Here is a 15432-nt window from a genome sequence, read left to right on the forward strand (position 1 = left end):
TGCTGTGAAGATGCTTTTCTTCAGCAGGGACAGGGAAGCTCGTCAGAGCTGATAGGAAAATGGATGTAGCTTATTTCAGGAAAATCCTGGAATAAAACCTGTTAAAGGCAGCAAAAGACTTGAGATTGGGGTGTAGGTTCACCTTCCAGCAAGACAATGATCCTACACGCTCTCCATCCAATTTCACTGACCTAGAGATGCTTTACGAAGAAGAATGAGCTAAAATGTCAACCTCTTAATGCGCAAAGCTGGTAGAGGTATACCCCAAAAGACTTGCAGCAGTAATTGCATTGAAAGATGGACCTACTCAGGGAGGCTGAATACAAATGCATGTCACAATTTTCAGATTGATATTTTTCAAATATTTGGAAATCCACATATAATTTCCTTTACACTTCACAAATACTTGCTACTTTGTGTTGGAATATCACATACAATTTGAATAAAAATAATTAAAGTTTGTGGATCTAATGTAAAAAATATTGAACAGTACATGGGGAATTAATACTTTTTCAACACACTGTATGTAGTGATTGTATGAGGCAAATCAATATTAAACCATGGATAATGAGATTAGACATATGCAGAATGTTTTCTAAAATGGCAGTCTGTTACTAGTGTAATGCAGTGATATCCACACTGTGCAGTGATGAGGCAGTGACCCAGCAAAGTTCAAAGCTAAACGTTTTTTATTGTCCAACTCACAGAAAATACACAGCACATGATATCCTCCGGATCACAGCCAGTAACAAGACAGTCCACATCCGAGACTTGGTTGCGACTTGGTGGCGACTGCACTGCCGTGTACGCTGTGGGTGCCAAGCCTTTTGGTTCTGTTTGCCTCTGTTGCCTCACACAGGTGGAGCTCTGCAGAGCCTTCTGCTCTTCATACTTGCAAACCCAAACTGACACACCCAACCCTCTGCTTCAGGGTTTCTTACAAGGAACCTGTGGCCGTATGCCACATGGAAAGCCTAGCCAGAAAGCAAATGGACTGCCCCACTACCATCCTGTAGGCTGTTTCAAAAATAAAAGCCCAGAGACGATTTTCTTAAATCTGCCTTGGACAAATAGCTTGCCCAAGACCGACATTCACTTTTATTCTGCATTGCAATCACAGCTATGCCTGTGACTGCAATGCACTCTCACGGCCTCAATGCGCCTCCGTGCACATCCTGAGGGGTTGACACATAGTGACCATCTCATGTGACACCAGTCACTGCCTCACACTATATTTACAGTACATAGCCATTAAAAGACAATCACACACTGCAGTAGTCAGCATGTGCATTTACAAAAATATTAAAGCAGACCAATAGATTTAAGGTTTTCTTGCCTAAAACCATATTGCCATTTACCATTGCCAATTATGCAATTTAATTGCCTGCTAGTACCATGTAGATTCAATAAAACAGCAATAGTGAAAAAATTCTACCTACGGACAGATTCGATAGTTTGCATATGTTGGCAAAAGTATTAAATATTAGCAACTGTTTAACTTGGAAATTTGGAGATTAAAATTTGTCTTTAAAGGGTTATTCCCAGTATAGAATTATTTTCACAAAACACAGTAGATGCATACGGTAATTATTGTTAATATATAGTCTAAGCTCAACATATACAGTAGCTTCTTTCTTATATCTTTGTGTCTTTTTCCAGCTCTAGCTGCCCCTTAATGCATCACGCTTCACACAGCAGAATGGGTGGTTCTCTTACATCTGCTAAAACTACATTTCTCAGCAGCACTTGCTTCTCCTCAGTGCTGAAGATCCCTTCCCCCTCTCTTGAGTGCTCCTGACTAGAGATGAGCGAATTTGATCGGGTCCCTGCTTATTCAGCCACCTATAACATTTACTGAATAAGGTACAGCGGGAACCCGGATACATGGAGCGTGTCGGCTGATCAGCTGTATGGCTCTGCGGCTGCATGTGTCGTGGCTGTGTGACAGTCCTAACACATGCATGGAGAGACCAAGAAACAGGCTCTCCCTGTATGTGTTGGGACTGTGACACAGCCACGACACATGCAGCTGCAGAGCCGAACAGCTGATCAGCCAGCGCGCTCCATGTATCTGGGTTCCCTCTAGAGCTTATTCGGTAAGCTTGCCGAATAAGTAGGGACCCGATCAAATTAGCTCATCTCTACTCCTGACTAGCTCCACTCTACATTAGTATAGTTGCCTATGTGGTTTTACATAATTAAATGGATCTACCAGGAGTCAATTGTCCTACACTCATCTACATTGGCAGCACAGAGCTGTGTTTGTTGCTTGCTGCAGAAAGATCAGTGATGTGAAACTGGAAATGATGCTCTGTTGACAGATAAGATGACCTTCTGACATACTGTATGTATCAATAGAATGGGAATATAGCAGAAGATAATCTTCTTACATAAGCATCAATAGAGTGGCACTTGCAGTTTCAGATCAATGAAATCTTAGCAGCAGGTAACAAAAATAGTTCAATGAATCTCAGACCTGTACAAAGAGCCCCATACTTCAGTATATCTCTCATCTCAGTCATCTGTAAACAGCCCATTTTGCAGTTTATCTCCGCTTTCTGTCCCCTATATCACAGCCCATCCTGCAATATACAGCTCTGGCAATAATTAAGAGATCACCACATCAAAACCTTGACATGTGCAGCCCAATCTCCAGATCTGAACCCTATTGAAAACCTCTGGAATGTAATCAAGAGGATGATGGATAGTCACAAGCCATCAAACAAAGTAGAACTGCTTACATTTTTGTGCCAAAAGCAGTGTGAAAGACTGGTGGAAAGCATGCCAATACGCATGAAAGCTGTGATTAAAAATCATGGGTGAGTTAAAACATTAGTGTTGTTGTTTCTATTTGATTATGAACTTGTTTTCTTTGGATTATTTGAGGTCTAAAACCACTGTTTTGTTTTATTTAATTTTGACCATTTTTTCTTTTTCAGAAAAAAAATACAAAATGTATTGCTTGGAAATTCGGAGACATGTCAGAAGTTTATATAATAAAAGAACAATTTACATTTTACTCAAAAATATACCTAAAAAGAGAGAACATTTTGCAGTGGTCTCTTAATTTTTTCCAGAGCTGTATTTTTCCTTTCTATCCCCTCTATATACAGCCCATACCTCAATATATCTTTAATTCCTGTTCCCCCTATATATAACCTGATGTACAGTATATCTCTTTTTTGTCCCCTGTATATACAGCCTCCTCCTGCACATCCTGGTCTGAACTTCAGGAATTTAATGAAAGAGTTTTCACCCCTTCCTTCTCTCTGATATCATCTCTCACAGTAGAAAATCCATATTAGACACCGCACACTTGTGCTGGCACAGCTGAGAAAAACAGCACTGTGCAGGATAGACAATTAGACAAGGGCCCCTGGAACTACAGGACAGTTCAAATGGTAACTGAAGGCTAAATAGAGGGTCACCCTTAGGTGGTGTGATATATGCATAAGTGGGGAAATTTTAAAAAAGGGGATACACTAGCACAAATTAATAAATATAGATGTACATTGTTATTTTTTCATAATCTGTCAATAAAGCTTCTAATGGAGGCTCCAGTACAGAATTAAACACAGCTTCATTGTGTTAGATGTTATTCAAGTACAAAATGAGTGAAAGAAATACCGATTTCCATCGCAATCTTCTGCATTTTTTCAAAGGTCCGGCTGATCATCACAATATTCATGCCACGATTTGCAAGCTACAAAAAAAGATGTTGCATATGTGATCAAGTGAATTAGATAAATGCAAAAAAGGTGTAAAACTTTGTTGTGAATATTCAAGGTCAGTGGAAGGTGACTGGCAACCCGGGGGAAGCTCAATACTCTTAGGTGTTCAAACTTTGTCCACTAGCCTGCTTATTATCTGTGTGCCTTACATTGTATACCACAAACAGCTCTGTGCATGCACCTTGCTATCCAGCTGCACATTCTGCATATATCTAATGCACCATTTCTCTCAGAAAATTAGGTTCTGTGCATCACTTTTTGCAGCAGAAAGGTGGTCATGTTCAGTTACTCTCATACTTATAACCACAATGGACAGTAATGGGCATATGCCTCTGTGCTGCCAAAAACCCTAGAACACGATATGTTATGTGCATTCCAAAACCTCATAGTGTAGTGAATCATTAACCACCGCTTCTTTCACATGTCCGTGTCTCCAGTAAGTGTGGTGACAGTTTTCACCCGTACCGGATACACTGACACACGTTTGTGCACGTCAGTGTGTTTCCATGGACCGTGTGTCCGTGGCCAAAACATGCTTGCTGACATGTCTGTTTTTTACTGTCAGCATGGGCCACAAAACATCCTGCACACGAGCACACGCAGAGCACACAAGGATGTCATCCATGTGACATGCCCAGGCGCCAGGTAAGAAGCGCCACAGAAAGTGCTGTTCCCCGGTGCCAAGTGCTGAAGACGGCACTCATCATTCTGCTCTGCTCTGCCGGTGTTCAGCACGAGCAGGGGAGAATGATGAGAGTTATATTCAAGTGATAACAATGACAGCAGGCGGCAGCTGATGGGACTATTACTCCCATCAGCCTACACCTGCTGCCGCTAATAACAGTGAGAGCAGGAGTGGCTGTTGAGAGTATTCATCAGTCACCACCTGCGCTATAAACAAATAATAAAAAACCCCGATAATCTGCTGTGAAGTCACTGAGCTTGAACTGTGGTGATCTCATGACTGACTTTTTCCTACAGTGCTGAGGTGACCGCAGTTTAGCCCTGCAGGGAACGCAGCCTCACTGACCGGCGGTAACCACGATGATGTCACCACTGGTCAGTGATGATGCACTCGCAGCAGCTCATTCACCAGTAATAATAATCTTTATTTTTATATAGTGCTAACATATTCTGCAGCCCTTTACAGTTTGCACACATTATCATCGCTGTCCCCAATGGGGCTCACAATCTAAATTCCATATCAGTATGTCTTTGGAATGTGGGAGGAAACCGGAAAACCTGGAGGAAACCCACGCAAACATGGGGAGAACATACAAAACTCCTTGCAGATGTTGTCCTTGGTGGAACTTGAACCCAGGACTCCAGCGCTGCAAGGCTGCAGTGCTAACCACTGAGCCACTGTGGTTCTCAACCTAGACGGTCACATCTTGGCACAGTCCATGTTGAAAACTATTTATCCACCAGACATGGATTACGGTGTGGGACAGAACGATGCAGAGGTGAGGGAGATTGTTGTTTTCTATTTCAGTTTTATTACAGAAGACGAGGGCTTCTGTGGAATTAAGTGTTAAGTGAGTATAACTGTGTTTGTTATTTTTAAATAAAAATGGAAAACTGTGTTTTGTTTTATTTCTAATAAAAGACTTTATTCTGGCTTTGTCTTTATTTACATATAGCTATAGGATTAGTAATGGACTCATAAAGTCCCATGGCTTCCAGTACTACCTGTATGCGGACAACACTCAGATCTACCTCTCTGGCCCAGATGTCACCTCTCTGCTGTCCAGAATCCCGAAGTGTCTGTCAGCCATATCCTCCTTCTTCACCTCTCGCTTCCTAAAACTCAATGTAGACAAAACCGAACTCATCATCTTTCCCCCATCTCACGTATCCCCCTACCTGACCTATTTATTATGGTAAACGGCATCACGCTCTCTCCCGCACCTGAAATCCGCTGCCTCGGGGTAACTCTCGACTCTGCCCTGTCCTTCAAACTGCACGTCCAAACTCTTGCCACCTCCTGTCGCCTCCAACTCAAAAATATTGCCAGAATCCGTCCCTTCCTCAGCCCACAGTCTACCAAAACTCTTGTGCATGCCCTCATCATCTCCTGCCTCGACTACTGCAACACCTTCCTCTGTGGCCTCCCCGCTAACTCTCTTGCACCACTCCAGTCTGTCCTCAACTCTGCTGCCCGGCTAATCCACCTCTCTCCTCGCTACTCCCCTGCTTCTCCGCTCTGCAAATTTCTCCACTGGCTCCCAATTACCCAACGAATCCAGTTCAAACTACTAACACTGATCTACAAAGCCATCCACAACCTGTCCCCTCCCTATATCTCTGAACTAATCTCCCAATATCTTCCCTCACGTAATCTCCGATCCTCCCAAGACCTCCTACTCTCCTCCACACTTATTCATACCTCACACAACCGCCTCCAAGATTTCTCCCGAATATCCCCCATCCTCTGGAATTCCATGCCTCAACACGTCCGACTATCCACCACCCTCGGATCCTTCAGACGGAACCTGAAAACCCATCTCTTCAAGAAAGCCTACAGCCTGCAATAACCATTCTGCCGCCTCGCCATCGCCAGAGCCGTCGTCTCTCCATCGCCAGAGCCACAGCATCACCATCGCCTCGCCCCCTACCTTCTGTCTCTTCCCCACTATCCTATAGAATGAAAGTCCGCAAGGACAGGTCCGCAATGCAGCAGGTACCGGTGAATTTCAAAATTAAAAATAGATACTCCATACCGTTCATTATGGCCCCATAGATGCTCCACATAAAGCTGTGCCACATATAATGCTCTGCACCGTTCATTATGGCCCCATAGATGCTCCACATAAAGCTGTGCCATATATACAATGCTCTGCACCGTTGCCCCATAGCTGTGCCATATAGTGCTCTGCCCCATTGCTGTGCCATATAGTGCTCTGCCCCATAGCTGTGCCATATAGTGCTCTGCCCCATAGCTGTGCCATATAGTGCTCTGCCCCATAGCTGTGCCATATAGTGCTCTGCCCCATAGCTGTGCCATATAGTGCTCTGCCCCATAGCTGTGCCATATAGTGCTCTGCCCCATAGCTGTGCCATATAGTGCTCTGCCCCATAGCTGTGCCATATAGTGCTCTGCCCCATAGCTGTGCCATATAGTGCTCTGCCCCATAGCTGTGCCATATAGTGCTCTGCCCCATAGCTGTGCCATATAGTGCTCTGCCCCATAGCTGTGCCATATAGTGCTCTGCCCCATAGCTGTGCCATATAGTGCTCTGCACCGTCCATTATTGCCCCATAGCTGCTGCTGCAATAAAAAAAAATAAAACACATACTCACCTGTCTTGCAGCTCCTCGGCGCCATCTTCCCGGCGTCTCCCTGCACTGACTGATCAGGCAGAGGGCGGCGCGCACACTATATGCGTCATCGCGCCCTCTGCCTGAACAGTCAGAGCGGAGAGAGAGACGCAGGGAAGATGGCGCGACGCCCGGCGTGTGGAACCAGGATAGGTGAATATGCGATACTTACCTGCTCCCGGCGTCCCGCTCCTTCCCCCGGACAGCTGCTCTTCGGTGCCGCAGCCTCTTCCTCTGTCAGCGGTCACCGGCACCGCTGATTAGAGAAATGAATTATGCGGCTCCGCCCCTATGGGGGGTGGAGCAGCCTATTCATTTCTCTAATGAGCGGTCCCACGTGACCGCTCAGGGGAAGAGGCTGCAGCACCCGGAGACAGTGTGACAGGCAGGGGGAGCACCAGGATCGCCGGGACTAGGTAAGTATATGACAGTGCTCACCCGCCGACCCCACCACCGATCATGACTCGAGTATAAGCCGAGGGGGCACTTTCAGCCCAAAAATTTGGGCTGAAAATCTCGGCTTATACTCGAGTATATACGGTAAGTGCAACAAAATGAAATGGGAATATTGCAGTGGTATAAGTAAAGGTTATATTCACTTGTTACATATAAAGTGACTAAGTGCAAGAAAGTGATTATATCACAGCGAGGTGGATGGGAATGATGTTAGTTTCACCGCATACATATGTGTCCAAGTGCACTGGAAATCCGTGGGTTAATACCCCTACAATCTATTGAATCACTATATAAGTAGATATCCACATGTAGTGGTTAATAGCTAGTGGGTAATTCGGCGGTCATGGTATTGCCGCATGCAAGCTTTCCGTATATATGTAGGCTAGTAATCAAATGGACAAATCATTACCGCAGATGATCTACCTTCAGGGGGGCCGAGTCCAGAACCTGCGTGCGCCCGACGCGCGTTTCGAATATGTTTCTTCGTCAGGGGGTGGTTAATATGATCCCAGAGGGCTTTTTATAGGGCTAACACCGGACGCTGCGTCCAAGATGTCTGCGGCGCATGCGCAGTCCGGAGGTCGGCCGGCTCCGGCCCCCACGTCACATGATCCATCACCACGGGAACAGAGTACCCGGCGTGAAAAACAACCAAGGACGCAGAGCGCCGGCGCCAACAGACATGGACCGCGCATGCGCACCATCAAGGACACAGTGTGGGTGAAGAAATGCCAAGTGGAGCACGATTAAGCAGAGAAATAAAATAACGACATAACAATGGGGCCGGATTAGTGTGGAAGGGGATGAAAATAGTGCCCAGCCACAATTCTATTAAGTAGTAATTACCCTAAATAAACTAAAAAAAGAGAGAGGGGAAAGATGGGGAAGGGCTATCTATGGCTGATAGAAGATATATTACGGTATGTGCACACATGGATGTGTATATATATGTACACATGTGCCGTGCCAAAAACATATTACAAATAAATTGCCAAAATACGGCTCACTAATGTAAAAATTACATCTTAACCAATATATAAAAATTTTTTTATATGTGGCAAATAAAATATATAATAAATATATTGTATATAATAAATAGATGTGTAATCTATACCTATAACACAGCAAAATATACGATAAATTCAGTATGCATTAATATGTTACATAAAGGTAAAATTAGTCTCTTTTCTTTCTTCACATCCATGTAAGGTGTATCCAGCATCCAGTCGTCCAACCATCCGACTCCACAGCAAAAAGTACTCCACGCAGAGTTCCAATTCACAAATGGTAAGTATAAAAGACTAAAAAGATAAAAGAATAATGAAATACGGGATCATAGAAATAAAAATTGTAGATAAAAAATTTTTTTTAAATTATAAAAGGTTACAGAGTATAAAAGACATAAAAAAGTGCCAGGCTGAGGTTCTCATTCAACCCTTTTGGTGCGACATTTTCTAAAAGTCATAAAAATGGTACAAAGCTGAGGTTCTCATTCAGCCCTTTTGGTGCAACAGTATCCAGGGTCCATATCCATTTTGTTTCTTTTCTTGCCAAAGCCATACTTATTTCGCCACCTCTCTCATTTGTTTGGATCATATCTATACCGGTTATTTTCAACATGGAAGCATCACATCCATGATACAGTTTAAAATGTTTAGGGATTGTTTTTAAGGACGAGATATCCTCCACTTCTTTGGCGGCTAGGATTCCTAATACATGTTCCCTGGTGCGTACTTTAAGTTGTCTAGTTGTCATCCCTATATACACCAGTGGACAAGGGCATGTGGCATGATATATAACGGCTTTCGAGTTGCAATTAATAGTCTGTTTGATTTTGTATACTGTAGTGCCATTAAAGTTGCAAAACGTATCAGTTCTTTTGATATTATTACAGGCCACACATCGACCACAAGGTTTGCATCCTGGTATAGCCTTTGTGTTCGTAAGGAAAGATGGAATTTCTACATTATATGAATAATGGCTTCTGACCAATTGATCTTTAAGATTTTTAGATCTACGGTATGTAATACTACATCTTTCTCCAATGTATTGGGTCAGAATCGGATCCGCTTTTAGTATGGCCCACGATTTATTTATATATGTCCTCATTAGTTCTGTTTGGCCATGATATTGTGTTATGTACCTCACTACCTTTTCTGATTTATACGGTTTCGTTCCATACAAAGCTTGATGTCGAGTTATATGTTTTGCACGGTTATAGCCCTTTTTCACTGACCGCTTGCTGTACCCTCTTTCCAAGAATCTTTCCTTTAAATCAATAGCTTGGTTTTCAAAATCTATTTCATTTGAACAAATCCTCCTTAGGCGTAAAAATTGGCCTATCGGAATGGAGTTGATCATAGGGGGAGGGTGTGATGAAGAGGCATGCAATAATGCATTTACTGCAGTGGATTTCCGAAAGATGTTTGTATATAGGCAACCACTCTCATCCCTGTATATTCCCACATCCAGGAACTCCATGAATTCCATATCACACCTATATGTTAGGTGGATATTTAATTCATTTTGATTTAGATGTTCCATGAAACTGTGAAGTGAATCCACAGTATCCTGCCAGACAAAGAATATATCGTCAATAAACCGCACCCAAATTGGGATGCGGTTCATTGACGACTCAAGTCCGGCATGGAATAGGTCCCTCTCCCACAGCCCCAGGAACAAATTTGCATATGAGGGCGCGAAGGACGCGCCCATTGCTGTTCCCTGGAGCTGAAGGTAGAGGGACCCCTTAAAGAAAAAGAAATTCTTTGAAAGTGAAAATTCCAGCATTTGAATTATGAATTTTTGCATGGATGTGGGTATAGATGAGGAACTTAAAAAGTATTCCGTGGCGCGAATGCCATCACTGTGGCGAATGTTAGTGTACAAACTCTCCACATCACAAGATACTAAAAGTGTATCCTTCCCAATGTAGAGGCCATCGATCTTTTTCAAGAAATCATTTGTGTCTTTTATATGAGAGGGTAAATGTTCGACCAGGGGTTGTAATTTCGAATCAATGAACTTATTAATTTTCTCAAGATAATTGCCACATCCAGATATGATGGGTCTGCCAGGTGGTGTTTTTTGATTTTTATGCACCTTAGGTAATAGGTAAAAAGTCGGAACACTAGGTTCCGATACCTGAAGGGCTGTAAATAGTTCTTTTGAAATAATTTCACTTTCAAGGGCATCCTTCAGAATTACCGAAAGTTCAGTTCTAAATTTCCCCAAAGCCCTCTGGGATCATATTAACCACCCCCTGACGAAGAAACATATTCGAAACGCGCGTCGGGCGCACGCAGGTTCTGGACTCGGCCCCCCTGAAGGTAGATCATCTGCGGTAATGATTTGTCCATTTGATTACTAGCCTACATATATACGGAAAGCTTGCATGCGGCAATACCATGACCGCCGAATTACCCACTAGCTATTAACCACTACATGTGGATATCTACTTATATAGTGATTCAATAGATTGTAGGGGTATTAACCCACGGATTTCCAGTGCACTTGGACACATATGTATGCGGATAGGCCAATTTTTACGCCTAAGGAGGATTTGTTCAAATGAAATAGATTTTGAAAACCAAGCTATTGATTTAAAGGAAAGATTCTTGGAAAGAGGGTACAGCAAGCGGTCAGTGAAAAAGGGCTATAACCGTGCAAAACATATAACTCGACATCAAGCTTTGTATGGAACAAAACCGTATAAATCAGAAAAGGTAGTGAGGTACATAACACAATATCATGGCCAAACAGAACTAATGAGGACATATATAAATAAATCGTGGGCCATACTAAAAGCGGATCCGATTCTGACCCAATACATTGGAGAAAGATGTAGTATTACATACCGTAGATCTAAAAATCTTAAAGATCAATTGGTCAGAAGCCATTATTCATATAATGTAGAAATTCCATCTTTCCTTACGAACACAAAGGCTATACCAGGATGCAAACCTTGTGGTCGATGTGTGGCCTGTAATAATATCAAAAGAACTGATACGTTTTGCAACTTTAATGGCACTACAGTATACAAAATCAAACAGACTATTAATTGCAACTCGAAAGCCGTTATATATCATGCCACATGCCCTTGTCCACTGGTGTATATAGGGATGACAACTAGACAACTTAAAGTACGCACCAGGGAACATGTATTAGGAATCCTAGCCGCCAAAGAAGTGGAGGATATCTCGTCCTTAAAAACAATCCCTAAACATTTTAAACTGTATCATGGATGTGATGCTTCCATGTTGAAAATAACCGGTATAGATATGATCCAAACAAATGAGAGAGGTGGCGAAATAAGTATGGCTTTGGCAAGAAAAGAAACAAAATGGATATGGACCCTGGATACTGTTGCACCAAAAGGGCTGAATGAGAACCTCAGCTTTGTACCATTTTTATGACTTTTAGAAAATGTCGCACCAAAAGGGTTGAATGAGAACCTCAGCCTGGCACTTTTTTATGTCTTTTATACTCTGTAACCTTTTATAATTTAAAAAAAAATTTTTATCTACAATTTTTATTTCTATGATCCCGTATTTCATTATTCTTTTATCTTTTTAGTCTTTTATACTTACCATTTGTGAATTGGAACTCTGCGTGGAGTACTTTTTGCTGTGGAGTCGGATGGTTGGACGACTGGATGCTGGATACACCTTACATGGATGTGAAGAAAGAAAAGAGACTAATTTTACCTTTATGTAACATATTAATGCATACTGAATTTATCGTATATTTTGCTGTGTTATAGGTATAGATTACACATCTATTTATTATATACAATATATTTATTATATATTTTATTTGCCACATATAAAAAAATTTTTATATATTGGTTAAGATGTAATTTTTACATTAGTGAGCCGTATTTTGGCAATTTATTTGTAATATGTTTTTGGCACGGCACATGTGTACATATATATACACATCCATGTGTGCACATACCGTAATATATCTTCTATCAGCCATAGATAACCCTTCCCCATCTTTCCCCTCTCTCTTTTTTTAGTTTATTTAGGGTAATTACTACTTAATAGAATTGTGGCTGGGCACTATTTTCATCCCCTTCCACACTAATCCGGCCCCATTATTGTTATGTCGTTATTTTATTTCTCTGCTTAATCGTGCTCCACTTGGCATTTCTTCACCCACACTGTGTCCTTGATGGTGCGCATGCGCGGTCCATGTCTGTTGGCGCCGGCGCTCTGCGTCCTTGGTTGTTTTTCACGCCGGGTACTCTGTTCCCGTGGTGATGGATCATGTGACGTGGGGGCCGGAGCCGGCCGACCTCCGGACTGCGCATGCGCCGCAGACATCTTGGACGCAGCGTCCGGTGTTAGCCCTATAAAAAGCCCTCTGGGATCATATTAACCACCCCCTGACGAAGAAACATATTCGAAACGCGCGTCGGGCGCACGCAGGTTCTGGACTCGGCCCCCCTGAAGGTAGATCATTTGCGGTAATGATTTGTCCATTTGATTACTAGCCTACATATATATGGAAAGCTTGCATGCGGCAATACCATGACCGCCGAATTACCCACTAGCTATTAACCACTACATGTGGATATCTACTTATATAGTGATTCAATAGATTGTAGGGGTATTAACCCACGGATTTCCAGTGCACTTGGACACATATGTATGCGGTGAAACTAACATCATTCCCATCCACCTCGCTGTGATATAATCACTTTCTTGCACTTAGTCACTTTATATGTAACAAGTGAATATAACCTTTACTTATACCACTGCAATATTCCCATTTCATTTTGTTGCACTTAAATTATTTTATGCACTTTAGTTGTTTGTTTGAAATATGCTGATATAAATTTTTACACTTGGTCACTATATGAATTTTTATACAATTTTTGTGTATTTTTATTCTTTAGCACTTTTGCTGTTCATGGACAATAATACATGTAAATTTTTATGAGGTTTTGCACTGATTTTCATATATTAATTTAAATATTTTAGTGGATATTTAGCCTCACTCTATCTGGTTTGACCAGCTTATTTTACTGTTATACTAGTTTTTTATATACACAGCGAGTAAAGATAATTTTATCCTTGGTGGGCTGCTACCTTCATTATTTAGGGGTTCTGGGGTACCAGATAAAATCTCCTGCATTTTGGTTATTATATCAGTTATTTTTTATTCACATGTATAATTTTTATAAAACTTTTTATGTATGAATTGCCAATAGATTTAATAAAGGCTTATTATTGATCCTAATGGTGTGATACTTCCTAGTGATTTCCTATTTCTGTGGTGGCTGGGTGGTTTGGCCCAGCTGTAAGTTTTAGCTTTTTTTAAATTATTTATTTAAATAGTTTAAAAAACAGCATGGGGACCCCTCTATTCTTGATAACTAGCCTTGCTGAAACTGACAGCTGAGGGTTGCAGCCCCCTGCTGTCAGCTTTGCCTGGCATGTTATAGAAAATAGAGGGGAGCCCACACCGGGTTTTTTTATTCATTTATTTATTTATTTACAGTCAGGCGGTGGGTGAGGAATCGTCCCATCAGCCAGTCCTGCTGTGTTATTGGCAGCAGCAGGTGTAGCTGATGGGAGTAATAGTCCCATCAGACACCGCCTGCTGTCATTGTTATCTCTTCAATACAACTCTCATAATTCTCCCCTGCTCGAGCTGTTCACCGGCAGAGCAGAGGAGAATGATGAGAGTGCCCTCAGCACCCAGCGCCGGGAAACAGCACTTACTGTAGAACTTCTTCCCTGGTGCCCATCCATGTGGTACTGATGCATTACAGTACCGGAAATATCAGGACGTGCGAAACTGGCCGTAGGTGGTACTCGGTGCAATGAACAAAGATGATATGTGTACATAATTTACAAGAGGCAATGCAGTTATTAGTTTCTTTGAACTTCATTATTGTTAATATTCAGTAGTCAGGTGTGGGGAAAATGCCGCAAGAATGCTTTAAAATTAGGTCTGACTCTTTTGAAGCACACTCTGGCGCGAAATGGCCATTGTCTGCCTCATTGCATTGTTCTCCTCCTCTTCTGAATCCCTCTACTACAGGGATGTTTTAAAGGATTTTAATGAAGAAGAAACATCTTTTACCTATAACGGTCATTTTCTTTTTTCATATGCTACTGTGCCTTTTCCCATTCGGACTTGTTTGCTGAGCACCACTGTATTACTGTCTTTCACGTATGTCAGACTGCATTCCTGAGTTCCTCGCCCTAACATAACAATAGTGTCAAGCCTATTCTCTCCTTGTTCAGAAATCAAAATCAAATCACTATTTAGTGTAACCACCCTTTGCCTTCAATTTAGAATTAAAGTGTCCATTCTTTTAGGTACATTTGCATTCAGTTTTGGAAGGAATTTGGCAAGGAGGTTGTTCCAAATATCTCAGAGAACAAACCACAGGTCTTCTGGGGATGAAGGTTTGCCCAATCCATCAGTTACTTCGATTAGCCATAGATAGACTCAATGATATTGAGATCATAGCTTTGTGGGGATCATACCTTCACTTCCAGAACTGCTTGTTCTTCTTTATACCATAGACAGCTCTTAACCCCTTCGCCCTGAAGCCTGTTTTCATCTTCCTGACCAGGCCACTGTCACTTTATGAAGTCATAACTCTGGAACACTTCAATGGACCCCACTGATTCTAAGAATGTTTTCTCATGACATATTGTACTTCATGATAGTGGTAAAATTTATTTAACTTGCATTTATTTGTGAAAAAACAGAAATTTGACTAATATTTAGAACATTTAGCAATTTTCAAACTTTTAATTTTTATGCCCTTAAATCAGAGTCATATCACACAAAATAGTTATGAAATAACATTTGACAAATATCTACTTTACATCAGCACAATTTTTTTAAATATGTTTGTGTTAGCAAGTTATAAGGGTTGACCAGCGATTTCTCATTTTTCAAC

The 15432-nt window shown here is 41.8% G+C and overlaps 1 protein-coding gene across 2 annotated transcripts in view; it reads right to left on the reverse strand.

The window, feature by feature from the left end:
* The window catches only part of HSD17B3 (hydroxysteroid 17-beta dehydrogenase 3), a 211103-nt gene that overhangs the window by 90740 nt on the left and 104931 nt on the right, over positions 1 to 15432 (reverse strand). For both annotated transcript variants that reach the window (XM_077299641.1, XM_077299644.1), the window contains exon 3: positions 3628 to 3703. In XM_077299641.1, coding sequence (XP_077155756.1) covers positions 3628 to 3703 — 76 coding nt within the window. The remainder of the gene's footprint in view (positions 1 to 3627; positions 3704 to 15432) is intronic.

This window comes from Ranitomeya variabilis, chromosome 1 (genome assembly GCF_051348905.1).
Source record: "Ranitomeya variabilis isolate aRanVar5 chromosome 1, aRanVar5.hap1, whole genome shotgun sequence".
Taxonomy (NCBI): domain Eukaryota; kingdom Metazoa; phylum Chordata; class Amphibia; order Anura; family Dendrobatidae; genus Ranitomeya; species Ranitomeya variabilis.